This window comes from Poecilia mexicana, unplaced genomic scaffold (assembly GCF_051168715.1).
Source record: "Poecilia mexicana isolate PSO_F unplaced genomic scaffold, ASM5116871v1 scaffold_10, whole genome shotgun sequence".
NCBI classification, from domain to species: domain Eukaryota; kingdom Metazoa; phylum Chordata; class Actinopteri; order Cyprinodontiformes; family Poeciliidae; genus Poecilia; species Poecilia mexicana.
Window position 1 is genome coordinate 14857760 of NW_028263379.1, and position 16580 is coordinate 14874339.

At 38.2% G+C, this 16580-nt stretch overlaps 1 protein-coding gene across 1 annotated transcript; it reads right to left on the reverse strand.

The window, feature by feature from the left end:
- Positions 1-4657: 4657 nt before the first annotated feature.
- On the reverse strand, positions 4658-7014 carry nkx3-2 (NK3 homeobox 2). The gene is made up of 2 exons (XM_014970358.2): positions 6357-7014; positions 4658-5740 (listed from the first exon to the last, which is right to left on the reverse strand). Exons 1-2 carry the CDS (start codon positions 6727-6729, stop codon positions 5316-5318), a joined length of 798 nt encoding a protein of 265 aa, XP_014825844.1. The 5' UTR covers positions 6730-7014; the 3' UTR covers positions 4658-5315.
- Positions 7015-16580: the final 9566 nt, after the last annotated feature.

The following is a 16580-nucleotide window of genomic DNA, read 5'->3' on the forward strand; positions in this document are numbered from 1 at the left end:
TTTTGCCCGCTTGTTATTTCGGCTTCACTGACTATTGGTGAAAATGTTTGAATAAAATACATTTACTGATTAAAACAATTAATAAGATAATAAATAAATAGAAAATCCTACTAGTGGCGCAACCAAAGGGGACCATGGATGGATGGCTACCCCTGTAAATGTAGTGTCCCAGCTGGCCAGTCTAATATGGACGAGATGTTTATATGAATTTAAGATAGAAGACAAGTGAGGAAAAATTGAGAATTTATTTTTCTATTTTTTTTTCAGTGTCCCCTTTTTTATTTGTTTTAGTACGCCGCTTTGGAAGCACATGTAGCATAGCTCTAAAAATTCTTCTATGGCTTTTGGTTGTATTAATAATTATATGTGAACTTCACCTTGACGTCCCTTTTGAAAACTCTGGGTGCCCCTGAGGGATACATTTCAGCTTGACTTTGTAAATAACACATTTTGGCAAATCAGTTCAGTTCAATAAAAGTTATTGTCACGTACAAGAAATAGTACTGAAATGAAATTCTTGAACTTCTCAGTTTTGTGTAGTAAAGCATGGTAGTATACAATCAATAAATTCAGTAAATAAAAATAAAATGTTTGAAAAAGTGATCCATCCATCCATTAACTACACCTTCTTAACTTCATAGGGTCATGGGGGTCTTCTATATAAAAAAGAATCTTTTAACCCAAAAAGCAGACTCAAAACAATCTAAATAAATGATGTCTTTTATGGAAGTGGCTGCAGTGCATAAGAGGAATTCACTTAAAGATATGTGCCCCGATGCTTGTGTATTCCTAACCTGATGGAAACAGAGTGGAATGGGTCACAAATGGGTGGATTGCAACAGTTGTATTATCGGTATGTTTGTTATAGTTGCTGGGGAAAGTTGGTTGCAGTTGCTGGAGAAGTTATGTGAGGGGAAGGCTTCCCCCACACAACTATTATTTATTTATTTTGTCCCCCTGCACTGACGTTTTGAGTACTTGTCACTCATTCCTACTGTAACCTAAGCCTCCACTCACCCATTAATGACAACATCTTAATAAAACTCCTGTAATTTGGGTTAGGATGTTTGGTTTTGGTGTGCCATCCCTGGACCATCAGTGATCTCCATCTGGGCACCACATTTGAAAACCTGTCAAAGGCACACATGGCTGTAATATATTGAGGTTTTGCACTGAACCATTCCAAAGGTGTATGACTGTTATGCATGCTGTTGAAATGCTGTTAAAATCAACCTTTTAATTCAAAAAGACATTTGATTCAGACAGACATTCTGCTTTTCATAAATGTATTATCACTCTGCAAACTAAGTATATAACTAACATAAACAATTACTAAGGGATATTGACACCGTGATATATAACAAGCAATCTTACCGGGATGAATTATTGCATTTTCAGGTTTTATTTTTGCTTAAGTGAATCAAGTTTTGGTGACAAAATAAGTTTGTAAAGTAAGCATTGAACTCAAAATGTAGACAGTCAACAAAAGTCTTGAAGTAATCATTTTGCTTGTGAAACCAGGTGCCAAGCTGTAGAAGAAATTCTTTGGGTTGCTGTTTATAAAAAGGATTTGCTTCATGTCAATGAAATCACACAGGCTCACATCAGCATTAAGTCTAAAGGGAACTAACAAACTCACAGGCTTTTCTGAAGGATTCTAGCCCAAGAGAGAGTAAATATACAGAGGTTTTTATAAATCCTTCTGGCATTGCAAAGACAAATATTTTTGCAACAACTTGTAGCAGCTTAACTTAAGAAAAAAATCTCATATAGTAATACAATAATTTTAGACGATTCACAAATTGCTTTGTTGATTTAAATCCAGCTTTTACTCCAAACAGCATTCAGGGTTCCATTTTCTCCATCTTTCTTGTTTTTATATAGTGGCACATTACAGTGTATGTACCTCTTAAGGCAATTTACACGATAAACAAGTGCAAATCATATCAATATAGATGTCCAAATTAAATTTGAATCAACAATTCTTAGTAAAAGTAAAAAAATATATATTTAAAAATATTATTTTTGGGACTCCAAAATTTAGCAAACTACAAGCTGTGAAATAATCACACTGTAACTTCATGTGTGATGCCCACCAATGGTTTGTTTTCCTCCAATTTACAGAATTAAAAATAAAAATTTACAGTCCGTTCTGTTGAGATGTAACTCTCTTTAAAGCCTCCAGCTGTTTTGCAGACAGTGTTGTTTGAAATTGTGATCCATGTGGTCCAGAGGTTGAATCACGGGGCAAGAAGAGGAATCTGCTCCTGGGCCACTGTGAAGCACATGGCTGAGGAAGAAAGGAAAGGAAAGGAAAGGAAAGGAAAGGAAAGGAAAGGAAAGGAAAGGAAAGGAAAGGAAAGGAAAGGAAAGGAAAGGAAAGGAAAGGAAAGGAAAGGAAAGGAAACTTCATCGAACAATGACATGGTTTTTAGAAGCTCAATTCAAAACGTGATGAGGTTTTAATCTGGAATAAAACAACAATTTCAAGTAAAAATAAAAAAGAAGCAAGAATTAGATAAAATAATACATTTGTATTTGTAGTGAATGGGCTTTTACGAAGACTGATAAAGATTAGTTGTGTCTCGTAATTTCAAAAATCTAGTATTCTGCTGCAGCTTGTAGTTATTTTATCTAATAAACCGATATACTTACAAACAAACAAACGACTCTATAAATGCAAACAAATATTCAAAGCTGATCAAAATCTATTTCAAATGTATGTAGATAAAACATTTGGACAAAAAAATATTTCACACTTGACTGCCTTTTCTCTCAGATTTTTCTTGGCGGCCGCTCTCCTTCCCAAGTCCAGGGCTCTTGATTTAGCAGACCATCATATATAAGTTAGCATATAGAAGTGTTAATAATTTTCACTAATTAGATACTTAAGACAGAGACTCAACTATATGCACCAGGATAAAGAAGACATTCACAATCCGATTCGTGTTGCGGAACTATATGACCTCTGTGTTGAAAAAACAACATTGAGGAAAAACAAATAACGATGACCAGTAAAATAATTATGTGATTTAAATCCCTCGTTCATAATTTATATGGAGCAACAATTTTGATTATGTGACCCCAGACTCATGACGCGCCAAATTACGCACGTTAAACTGAACCTGAAGTATTTCAATGGAATTTGTTGTTTCATAGGAATTAGTCAGATTTTTTTTATACAGAGGGGCAATTAAGATAAACACATAAACCAAACCAGAGCTGATCCCTGGGGTGTAAATGTTTTTTTTTTTCTTCTTCTTCTTTAACAAATATGTATCGCAGCGAAACAAGGAAATAATAACCAAAAACCCCAAATATTTTGAGCAGGAATTAAAGTCGGCCAATAATTTTCTTGTAAACTTTTTTTTTTTTTTTGCATGTAGAAAGAAATTCATTTTATTTTCAAAGACTATTTGCTCATTTATCGCCCAAATTGGGCTATTATTGTGCCACAGTAGCGTTTACGCAATAAAGAAATAATGGGGAGACAGGATGATGGACGCCAATAGGGATGTTTCCCTCCTAAATACAAGGATGAAAGGAATACCAGCTCCTATATGTCCCTCTGTATCATATATATAGACATGCAGGTACATATACATGGTATATGTGGGACGGTCCACTCGTCACTATCATCACTGTGTGTCGTTTCGAAATCCGAAGCAACCAAGGATGCGTTGGCTGCTTTGGATCGCATGCCTACATCTAACAGATCAGCGGTGCGTAAGACTGTTGCGCAACAAAAATGAAGGGAAACGGTTGATACGCAGCCATCTGAAGCAGACAATATTAAGTGGATTTCAGTACGTTTTGACTGATTTGCAGTCCAATGTTCTCAAGTAGGGGATTGAATAAGCCTTTACAAGGTCAAAGATGAGGGAGTATTGCACGGCAGCTCCCTTCTGACCTCAACTTAACACCCAGGCTGTAAATATACTCGGAACAACAAGCCTACGCGACTCCTGCAATATTTCAGTTCCAATATAAAAACCTCAATCCGCGAAGAAAGAGGCATTTGAGCGTTTCTTTAGCATAAAGGAGGGGAAAAACCGCTCAAAGGGCAAAACGAGAAACCTATTCTTTGTTCTTAAATGTAGGTGAAGTGACATGGGCCTCCTTAACCCCGGAATACTCCTCTGCTTGTGATGACATAGAGCCGTAAAGGTAGCTGTCAGTTCGGCCTGTGCAGGAATTACAGAGCTATTCATCATGGTGTGGCAGGAGGAAAGCTACCATGGCTCAGGTGAAATAAAATATCTGACGGATTATGTTGTAAAGAGACGAGAGAGTGAAATAAAATTACACTTTATTTATTAAGTAAATCATTGTTTTTGTTTTGTTTTTAATATCAAGCCCCGGGAGTTTCCCCTGGAGGAAACAGAAAAACCAGTTCAAGGCATGGAAATGATTTAACCAAATCAGTTCAATGCCCTGGTCACTGCAGATGGGTATAGAATAAACTAAAGAATACAATGTAGAGAACTGGTAATTAGTATTACTGATCATGCCTATATTTTACCTGACCACTTTGCAAATTAATGTGTGCGTAAAAATGGAATAACGCTCCAAAATGTTGGAAAACATCCTTGTTTTCTACGTTGTTCCCAGTAAAAGAACGCAAAACAAAAAAAAAAATCGCATCCAGATCCAATAATTAATGCCTGATATGTTTTAATGTTATTCGATCTAAACAACCATTCAACACAAAAACATGCAAATTTCAGTCAGAAGTCGCTTCGCGCCACTCTCAGGCCCAACAAGCCCTTCTTTTAAGTCCGAACCCGCACATGCGCGCTGCATGCATTTTACACGAAGAAAAATGACATATATGCTCAAAAGTGCTTAAATATCTTACCTTTACAAACACAGCAAAAAATTAATAAAAAAAAAAAAACACAATCTCTAACAGAGAGTTGCTCGTTTTAAAAAATGTCAATGGAATATATCTATTTCCAATCACTGCAGAGGTAGGAAGGCGCATGTAAAATCATATAAGGTGTCATTTTAAGTCTGTAGGGTTCTTGAGGGGGTCCCAGCATCGAGATAAAATGACATAAATCAGTTTTTCATATCATTCCAGATAGTTTATAAGTACATCTGCAGATCAGACACAGACTCTTACTAACATATTATTTAAAGTATGTGAGAGTGTAAAAAAGTCTAGGAACAACCCGATGACAAATCAGGGACGCAGAGCTCATTAACTTTCCCCTCAGGGCTCTTCTTCTTGTCAAAAAAAAAAAACGTAAAGTTATGTTGGTTCCCGGGAAGAGAAGCAAACAAATGAATAATAAATAAAAGTCTCAGGGTTCTCACTGATTCCCCGCACACGCAGACAGTGTCCACGCAGGGAGGCAGTACGCGTACGGGTAGTAGTAAGAAGGCTGTAGGGAGAGCAGCGGGGGCCGCAGGATCTCCCCGGGGCCGTACTGTCTCTGGTCGTCCCGCACTAGAACCTTCACCGCTACCTTTTTGGCCGCCGGGGTGGATGTCATCAAGTCTGCGGCCATCTGCCGGCGTTTCGTCTTGTAGCGGCGGTTCTGGAACCAGATCTTGACCTGTGTCTCTGTCAGTTTCAGGGAGGCCGCCAGGTCCGCCCGCTCGGGCCCAGAGAGGTACCGCTGGTGGTTGAAGCGGCGCTCCAGCTCGAAGACCTGTGCGTGGGAGAAGGCGGCTCTGGAGCGCTTCTTCCGCTGCTTGGGCTGCTCCAGGTTCTTCTCGTCTGGGTTACTGGAGTCTGCGGAGAAGACGCACAAATTGGATGTGCATGTAATTTGTGATATTCAACAATAATTCACGTCCTTCGTTTTTTTTTTTTGTTGTTTTTTTTTTTTTTGCTTTTTTTTGTTTTGTTTTGTTTTGTTTTTGTAATAAACAAATTATTTGACTTGATTTCAGGTAATTAAATTGAATTGAATTATCTTAAGATTGATCAGTTATAAGGAGACATCTCCAATGTATCCAGAAGATTTGTAGAATATTATAATTAAAAAAAGACGTCTCATGAACTCCGCAATTCTATCTTACAGTATAAATGAATATTAATACAGGAAACATAGATATAATAGTGAGGGGCTTAGAAATGTGCCAGAGTTCCCATTTATAATCAAGCATAACCAGAGAACAATTCGTGCGTAAAAGCGAGCAGGATGTGGAGAAGTCTTTGCAAATTAGGTTCAGTGTCCTAAACGACCGTCGTGGTCAACTCATCTCTGCCCACAAAACAAAACATCTATTATTAACAATTGTTACGCAGTTTGACTCAAAATCTGCAGCTTTAACTCAAAAACAGCCGCTGTGACACATTCAGGTGTTTTTACGCACGTATGCGCGTCTTCTAAAGGCCTACCCACCCGTAGTATTGTTGGGCTCACTGTCACTCTTTGCATTCTCCGCAGCCGCAGACTCATGGTCCGTCTCCTCCTGCAGGCTCTCCTCCGGCACATCTGACCCCGGCTCGCCGTCCCTCTCCGGCTTGCGCATGGCCGGAGTCTTTCCATCGTTGTCGTCGCTGAGTCCGGAGTCCGAGTCGTAGCTTTTCTGCTCTGTCCGCACACAGGACGCCTCGTCGGTCCTCCCGGATTCGTCGTTCATCTCTCCGAATATTTTCCAACACGCCGCTTTGGAGAAGCATACGTCCAGCTCTGGTAAGTGCCTGCTGCTGTCCTTTTTGTTCAGGATGGCCTGGATGGAAAAAGGCATCAGCGAGTTACCACGGACGGCCATTTTTTTCCAAGGGGAGCGACGCTTTGCTCGGTGTTTTAAGTTGAGTAATCAGCCCTGGTGGAGGAGGAAATGTCAGTTCATCCACATTTTAGGCTGCTCCCTCGCAAGAGTTCTGCTCAAGCTGAACTTTTTCCCTCCAGCGCAGCTTTCCGCTCTCATTCCCGCAGAAGAAGAGGAGATTTTGCAAAAACCCGCTGGCGCGATGCTGATCCACCGCACAGATCTGCCATCAGCTCAGACTCTTTCCAGACTCCGGCCCTTTTTGCCCATTTTTTCAACCAAACAGCCTCACCTGTGACTCACATGCACTCCCCTCCGACGGCTATTGGCTAAACTGGAGGAAAGCCTTTTTAATGATTGGTCACTGCATAAATGACGTCATGCTGCCTTCAATCGGGTGGGAGAAAGTTAAGAAAAGTTTAAAGGAAGCTTTTTCTTTTAAATCATTGGACCCTGAAGTGACAAGCAGGCTGGATCTTCATCTATTTCTTTAACAAAACACTTCTCCAAATCAGCGATCAAACTATCTTTGCAGGAATGGATTTTGCTTGTTGGTTGAGTTTGGATATTTTGAAATCATGTAAAAACAATCAGTAATTGTCAGAATTTAGCATTTTATGGGATAGACACATTAAGGCTCAAAGAGAAAAATAAAACAATCCAATATCACAATAAAACAATAAAACATATGAGAAAGCATATCCAGGTTTCTCCACATCGCCTAAATCCAACATTACTCTACTTTATTACAATAAACGCACAGGAATTTATTATTATTATTAAAGGTTTTCACTTTATCATTTTGACAGCTCTGTCGGTAGCCTAATATGAGTGTTTCCTCAAACTGGGAAGCACGTCTAGAATTGACGCAACAAAGTGGGAGATGCTTTCCGGATCACTCGGTGTCTGTTGTGTTTTGTTTAACCTGCATCGCAGTCGAAGTGCTGCTGTAAAACAAGCAAAAAAAAAAAAAAAAGAAGAAGAACAGGTAGACTTTAACATGTGCACACAGTTCCTGATAATATGGGGCTGAATGCAGCTGCGGGGTGTCTCAATTGAGGAGGGGAAAATATCATTAAAGCGTGAGATCATAAGTGGTGACCCAAAGATGCGTAAAAATGCGCACTGAGAAAATGTTTGAGAAAGAGGAAAAACTGCGTTTTTTAATAGACTATAAACATAAGGATATACAAATACATTATATGTTGCCTAAAGCGACATCCCGGAATCTAGAAATTTGAATATTTGTCCTGAAGATCCACATCAGGACCTTCCACTCTCTGCCTTTCACAGCTTAAAGCGCCACCAAATTACAGCAGGACGCGTCTGATTAAAAGCTAGGCGCATTTGCAAACCGCAGGTTTTCCCTGTTTAAGTGCGCAGAGCATAATAAAATGACCGCATAATTAGGATCCAAATGCTTTGCTTCATTCACGCCTTTCTGGAAAGGCATTTGATTTAGGCGTATCATTTCTGGCCTCATGTTTGGAGGCCAATGATGATGATGATGATAATGATTATTATTATTATTATTATTATTATTATTATTATTATTATTATTATTATTATTATTATTATTATTATTATTATTATTATCCATAGAGTTATTCTGTCACACTTAAGTTTTGTTTATTAAGCCTTTATTAACACATACAAACAGAACCTAGACCTGGTTGATTAAAATTAAATATATTAATTAAACTGAGGCAAATTATAAAATGATTTATTATTATTATTATTATTATTATTATTATTATTATTATTATTATTATTATTATTATTATTATTGTTAACACTATTTTAAATTAAAGTGCATATATGTTACACTTGTTTGTGCGTTGTGCCCAAAACAAATCAATTGAAGAGACACAATAGTACCGCCTGTGTTCTTCAAATGTTTTGTAAATTTAAAATATATATATATATATATGTTAATTATTTTCCTGCTGCTCGTCTTTTAGAAAATATTTAAAATTGTTTTTTGAAACGTAAATCTCAGGGGTAAAAACATCCAGCACTCCTTTGATAAAGTCAGCATCACATTGATGTCACAGCCTGCATATAACTTATGGGAATTAAATAGATAATAAGATGTGCTGAGTTTGAATTTATGCTGAATTACAAAGAAAATGATCTGAGGTCAGCTCTTCCAAAGCCGACAGATCATACCATCTAGTGGCCACTCAATATACCTCTCTGTTTTTTATTTTCTGACATCTTTTACGTCCGTAATGTCATGTCTGACCAGACATAGTAAAATTGCTTTGCATATTTTATCCCACGGTGAAAATGTCACTCCAAATCAGCGGCAGACTTCTTATATAAACAATAATTACATTACGTTGGATTCCTGTGTGGGATAAACACGAATTATAATGGTGCAGAGATTTGTGAGTCATTGTCTCAGGACTGCAGGATCCTTGGGAATAAAAAGTCTGTCGCCGCAACATAAAAAAAAAACACAACTGAAATTGGTGGGAAACACAAACCGCAGATACATCTGGAGATCTTCACACACCCTGCCCTTGTTCTATCAGGAACTCCTCATCCCGTCCAAGGCCAACATCACACCCATTTTCTACTGACCACTATTGGAATATGCTTAAATTTTTTTTCTTGGTCATTTCTTTGTTCTTCGTACACTTTTTTTTTTTTTATGTTTTTTTGTTTTTGTTGTTGTTCTAAAACCAGCCTCCCTGACCCGCTGCCGCTTTATAAACTGGGAAAAGTGGAGGAGAGCTAGAGATGTCCAACAATGTGAGGCCATCCCGGTGATGTGGAGCAGAGCACTGCTGGTTGAGCCGAACCTCACTGCGAGGAAGAGCAGCAGTAAGTGGCAGGAAATGTAAACAGCAGCTTGGTTTCTTCTCCTTCTTCTTCTCTTGAGCGGCCATCGCCATTAAATGTAAACCGAATTAAAAACGTCGTGGTGTTCCTCTGCTTTACTGTAGTATTTCCAACAATCATTCCCCTTTCTCTTAAAAAGTGAATCAATTATATTTAAAATAATAATTATAATAAAATGTCGCTGCTCTCTTGTCTCTCTAATCAGATGATAGGATGAACCAGCAGTGTTTTACTCTCAGTGGAAAACCTATGAATTAATGTCAAAATGAAATGGTTCCCGTCACAAGTTTAATCTATTTTTGATATTCCTCAACATCGACCACAGACTTATCTTCCAGTGTTAAATATTCACATCAAATAAAAGCAGAGCAGGAGCACTGCTGTAAATATACAGGAAAACACTGTATATTTATGCTAAAAATTAAATGGAGCAGTAAAAGATAAATTCAACTTTTAGGTTTATGATCAAGTTTTTCTTATTTAAATACACGTTTTTGTAAGATTTGTGATGACATAAATTTGTATTATTAATAATAATGCGTAATTTTCTTTTCTTTTTTCCATTTATGACATTTTAGCAATTTAAACAATTTATTGTGATTTTAAAAGTAGTTTTTGTGTTACTAAAAAACAAAAATGAGAGGCGTGATTATAAATATAGTATCGGTAAAATTTTTTGTTCTGTAGTTGAAATAGACGACGAACACTTGCTAAGATGAAACATATATTTTCAATATGTTCACTGCCATGTTTCAATTTATTTAATTTCATCTTTCCAGAAAAAAAGATTCCGCATCTTTTAGCAAAGCACTTTACAATGGAGTGACATATTTTTTTTATTAGGCTATATGTTTCAAATCTTTCAAAAATGTCAACAATATATGTAAGAGTGGAAAAACAATATAAACAACCCAAACCTTTTGAGAAATGCTTGAGGTCCCTTCTCCAGAAATCTGACATTTCCAACTAAACCCGAACCAACTGGGTCTTTTGTGTGTGCTGGCTCCCTCTGGTGGTAGGAATAAGAAACGTCAACAGTAGAATGAAACTGGAAACATTAGACATTTATTTCATAATGGCAATGCCAGGAAACTGTGTATTTTATCCCCCACCACCACCACTGATGACATGAATCCTTTGATATTTCCAGATTCTTTGGCTGCTCACATTCAGTTTAACTCTGAGGTGAGATTCCTGCCACGCTTCCAGTAAAGAAATAAACTTTAATGGCAAATTACACCATTACTTTCACCTCTGCCATCCTGACTCATGTTTTCTTGTCACTTCTGTTAACTTTAATCCTCTGTTTAAAAAAAAAAAATCTCACCCGATGCAGCAGCACATCATGTACTCTGGTAATGTCTCTGTTTCCTCCCCTCTTCAGGCTGTGTTTATGACAGGTTTTGATTTTCTTCTTTTTCCTCTTGTGTAGTATTAAAAAAAAAGGAGAAATGCCCCAAATTATACCCAAGCCTCCCTCTTCCTTTTGATGCCAAATTGTGATCAGATGGAGCAATATTAGAGAGGGCAGTGCCAGGAGTCATTTGCAGTAAATGCTCCCAAACGCCCTCTAGATTTCTCATCAGATGTCTGATCGCACACTTGATCAACTTCAGCACTGGAAAGTGGGGGCTTACTGCCAGCTCTAAGTGCAGTTTTAGTCGCTGAAGCTACGACCAAAGCTTCTTTTTTTTTATTTTTTTAAAGAAATAATGATCCTTGCATGCAACCGAGCTTTAAAATGGCAAAGCACTTGAGACAGAACACTTAGCAGCAAATGGAAGCAAGACTCAAGCGGAGAGAAGGATCCTCTGTCTCCTGGAAGCTTTTTAAAGCAGCCCAACAATGGCTGCAGAAATGCAGACACAAGAGCAGAAGCTCCTCACTGTTACAGTCCAATTAATGTGTGTAGATAGCACAGGCGTGATTTATAGTTTATTTTCACCTCCGTCGTGCAGACAAACGAGCTCCCATCAGACTCTGGCATGCAACACATAATGCATGCAGCTCAAGCACATCATGAAAGGCTCCCGGGCTCTGAAGGGCCTTTGGCTGCCTACTCAGGGCTCTTTTCTCCTCCGCTCACGCCTAAATAAAGATGTCCTTCAAATCCTTTCACCGGGTTCATGTCACATGCAAAAAAATATCACTCTTGGGCACGGGAGTGGATGTGGTTATGGATACTTCAAGGGCCATTTAGAAATTCTTGAGATATTAAGGTTCTCTTCTTTTCACACGGTGAAGTGGGAGTCGGAGACAGCAGCTGCAGTTTTTGTTTCATGAATGCAAGCGCTGCATTTATCTCTCTCAGAAGTGTCCAAGGAACAGCAGCGCCTCGATCTGCTTATTCAGGGACTGAGTTTGTGGAACTGATTAATCACCTTTTCTGTGGAATGCAGAAAGAAGAAGAAAGTTTAAACCTGTCCAGGCTGTCCAAAACAGAAACATGACAGGTGAAGATTTGTCTCTGTTTTGTTTTGATCATTTTTCACTTTTTGCTGAAGCTAACTCACCTCTTTTTTTTCTGATACCACAGAGTTAACAAAACACCAGAAAACTAAACATTTATTCATGACTAACAACGCTGCAGAACTGATCTAATCTGAGGATGTCAAACAGTGCCTTCCAAAAGGATTCATGTCACGTGAACTCTTTGCCATTTTGCCACATTACAACCACATGCAATGCATATTAGAGGGGCCAACAAAGTAGAACATAATCGTAAAGTAGAAAGCCAATCATATATAATTTTCAAAAATGTTTCCAAATTAATATTTTTGGCATATGTTTTTTTTTTCCATTCTTCTTTGCAAAGTAACTCAACTCACATTGGTTGGATGATGAGATTTTGTAAATATCAATCTGTGCAACAGATTTTCAACCGAATTTAGGTCTAGACTTTGACTAGGATATTGTCACAGATGAATATGCTTTAATCTAAACCATTGAAGCTATGGCTTTATGAGGGGTCTTCAACCTGTGGCTCTGGAACCACATGTGGCCCTTCAAGCCCTCCGAAGAGTCTCTTAATAATGTTGCCCAAAACTGATATAGAACTGCAGTGTTTCTCAATTTAAAAGCAATAAATTATGTACATTTTACAATACCTCTCTGCATTTTCCTGCATTTCATAAATAGACTCTACAATAGAAAAACACTTGTGCTACAAAATTCATTTTTTGTATGTTAATGTTTTTATTTGCCAATGGACTACCTGTTTTTTCTCCCGTATTTTTCCATAAATTTGGAACAGACTTTCAAGAAAATTCTTAATTTCCCTTTATTCTAAAATGTAAATATAGATCTAAAATTGTTAACCCTCCCCCAACAAAATAACAGATTGTTTGCAGCCTGTATTTAGCTCCATCCACCTTCTCATCAACCCCAGTGAGATTCTCTGTCCTTCCATTCACCATGTTTTATTGCAGGGTGTTTTCAGGTTCATTTTCCATCTTATGCACAGTTCCTTTGCTTGAATTCAATCTATTCCATGAATAGATTTTTTTGCACTCTGCATATTGAGTTGGCTAGAGTAAAATAAAACAAGAAATTTGTGCTTTAAAAGAAAATGGCTTTAATAGAAAACATTAAAGCATTTGAAAATGGCATTTGAAAGTCCCAGCAGCAGTAAAACAAAAAAGCCTAAATAATACGTTTCTTGTGAACTATGAAGCAAAGAAGTAACACATGTTGTTTACACGACTGTAAAAAAAAAAAAAAAAAGTTACCGATACTTTGCAAAGAACATCACTCCACACTACCGTGAGAAAACAAAATTCTAACGTATTTTTCTGTGCTTCTTTACTTCTTAAAAAAGAAGCTAAAAACCTCAACGTCACCATTCCTCCCTGCCGCCTGTCGTTGGCTATTTCTAAGACTGGTGTATTAAACTCTTTTGACATTAAACACCTGTTAACTTTTATGTTTTGTAAGAGGAGTGGCTCCATGTTAAAGCAATGCATTTAGTGCCAGCGGGCTGGGGCAAATCCCCAGTAGAGGAAAGACTACTCCCAGAGCAGACAAACAGGGGCAGGAGAGAGCCCCTCTGTTCCCCCTGCAGTCGCCTCCGGGGATCCCCGGCGCTCAAACCAAAAGTTAGCTCGATTCTAGTTGACAGCCATGCGAAACCGCCATCTTTTCACAGCTCTGCTGCATAAACTATACAGTTACCACCTGCAGACCTGCTGAGGAGGGGAAAGAGCTGTGAGGCAGTTTCTTCTGTACCTGTTTAATATTGCACTTTGTCTTTTGTTTCCATCGTTGTAGTCCAGGTGAAAATGGAAAGAGCGTACCCATGTATGTTCTGAATTAAAAGGGGAAAAGAGCACTAATCCGAGAAGCAGCCAGTAGCTCTATGGTAACTGTAGGAGCTGTAGAGATCTCAGTTTGTTGACAGGAACAATGATTTGTCTAGCACTCCAAAAATGTGGCCATTTTGAAATAGTGGTGAGAAGAAGACCTTCATTGAAATAAAGCCACACATCACAGTAAAGTTTGTTCTTGGTACACCATCTCCAGCATCATGATGCCACCTCAGATGCTTCCTGACTGATACTGTGTTATTTTGTTAAAAAAAAAAAAAAAAAAAGAGAGAGACTTGGGCAGGTATTTCTGTCTCAAGTAATGCAAAAGTGTAGAGGCATTTTTTATTCAGCTGCAATTGCACCAAAAGATGATTCTACAAAATATTGACTTCGCCGAATGCCACACTTTTCAGTTTTTCATGAACTAAAATACTGAGATCCACGTGTCCTTTTCTATTGTAGGGTTGCCCTGGTCCAGTCCTGCAGAGCTACCATCCTCCAGTGTTCAAATGCATCTCTTCTGAAACACGCCTGACTCAGACGAGTGGCTCGTCAGTAGGCCACATCCATCAGGCGTGTTGGAGAAGGGATGCATGTGAAAACTGCAGAGTGGTTGCTCTCGAGGACTTGAGCGTCCCCCATCTGCATCTATTGCATAAGATCTGAGCAAAATTCATAGAAGTTTGTGGTTGGAATGGGTAAAAATGGAATCGACATTTATAAAGTAGCTCCAGTCTGAAGAAAATAATTTAAATTCATTGATTTATATTTTGGTCCCGGTTTGCTACTTTTTATGCTCCCCTTTAAATCCTATTCTAGCTGTGAGGTCCTTTTATAATCCATTTATAAAAACGGTGGCCCATAAATCTGTCTGTGTGCCCTAAATATAGGTGTAGAAAACCTTCTTTGGCAAGGATGACAAAGAAAAAAATCCAAAAAAAAATTGGACTACAATGTAAATAACGTGCAGTAATGACATGAGTGAGTGAAAGGTGCAGTGTTTGTCTGCCAAACCTTTTGGCTGAGCAAAACCTAATCCAAGCCTTTTAATTTAATTTGTTGGTCTGATATTTTAGAGCTTGGATTGCAGAATCAGGAAATACCTGAGAGAGGTACACCTTTAACGACTAAAAAACCTGCAAGCCCACAGGAATGGCTGGAAAAAACGTCCAATTCTGGCTTTTCATCCCCTCCGTCCTGGATCCTAAAGGTTCAGGTGCAACGATTAAAGGCTTCTAATGTGTTAATGATGGTGGAATATTTCACTTGGAGTTTGTCAGTTTTATCCTCCATTAGCAGGCAGGAATGTCCTCTCTTCTCCTCTGCACGGAGGTGATTGGCCAAGGTCGTTGCTTATTTACACACAGCACACACAGCACATCCATTTGGGGAAACACAGAGTATAATCTTTCAGACATAATGAGGGCAAATTAATAAAAATAAATCAGCATCGCCGTTTGATCTTTTCACAGATCCAAGAAAGAAAAGCGAAAGAAGACCAGAAGAATGTTTGTTTACAGCAGCTTGGTTCAAAGAGAGAAAAACTAAATCTTCATTAAAAGAACTTTCTTAAAAAAAATAAATGAATAAAAGTTACATACTATCTCACAGCCGCTTAAACAGACAGGCTTACAAAGTTAATTTCCTGCCAAAATGTTGCACACAAATAAAATATGTTCTACATATTTCATTTTATTTGAAAGATGTTTTATTAGAACTAGACTTAGGTAATCCTACACCAGAAAATTTATTATGTGTGTTGTGTTTGAGGACAGTTTACAATGCTTTATAAGTTTGCAACATTTTGGCAGGAAATTAACTCCATACAGCCTGGACAATGAGAGAGAAAGCCAAGACCATGTAGGAGCTCAAAAGAACCACAGTTCTCACCTCTAAAAGTCCAACCGCTGTGGAAGAGTGCAAAGAGGAAAACTGTTGTGGAACCAGGGCCCCAAGAAGTCCTGTTTGCAATCTGGCTGCCACAAGTCATGCAGGAAACACTGCAAACTCATAGGGGAAGAGTCACAACAGACAAAATAAAACTTGAGGTTCACCTTCCAGCAGGACAACATTAAATGCACACCTAGAGCTAATGGAATGTAAAAACATATGTGTTAAAATGGCCTAGTTAAAGCCCTGATCTGAATCCCGTTGAAAATATGCATCAATATTTGCTCTTTCTTTGCAAAGGAGAATTGGGGGGAAAAAGTAGGTGGAGAAACAGCCTCCAAAACAAGCAGCTGTAGTTACCGTGAAGGATGTTTCATCAATATATCTGTTAAATGGGATGGAATATAAATGTACCCCTTTGATTTTTACTAGTAAAACTTTTGAAAGCCAGATATGATTTTCCTCCCCGTTCACGTTTGTGCACAGCTTTGTGTTGGTTTTTCACATCCAATTCCAGTAAAATACATTCAAGTTTGTGACAAAACACGGAAAAGTTCAAAAGGATACGAATGCTGTTGGCATTGTAAATTATGAATTCAGTGAAAATGTATGAGACATTTAATGTGCTAATCAGGCGACGTTTGTCTGATGTGTGTAAAGACGTACACGACTGAATGCATCTGTGGAGTGATACTGGGGAATAGCTTCAGTCTATAAATACAGGAATGTCCAAACATCACCCAGTTTAAAATAAGATTTAAAGACATTTCACTACAAATGGCATTTAGTTGAGTGTTTGATGTACATGTC

Excerpts from the sequence above, each read along its gene's own strand:
- nkx3-2 (XM_014970358.2), bottom strand. The coding sequence starts at position 6,729 with ATGGCCGTCCGTGGTAACTCGCTGATGCCTTTTTCCATCCAGGCCATC. Across the intron at positions 5,741-6,356 it reads TGAGCCCAACAATACTACGG|ACTCCAGTAACCCAGACGAG; the intron begins GTGGGTAGGCCT and ends TCTTCTCCGCAG.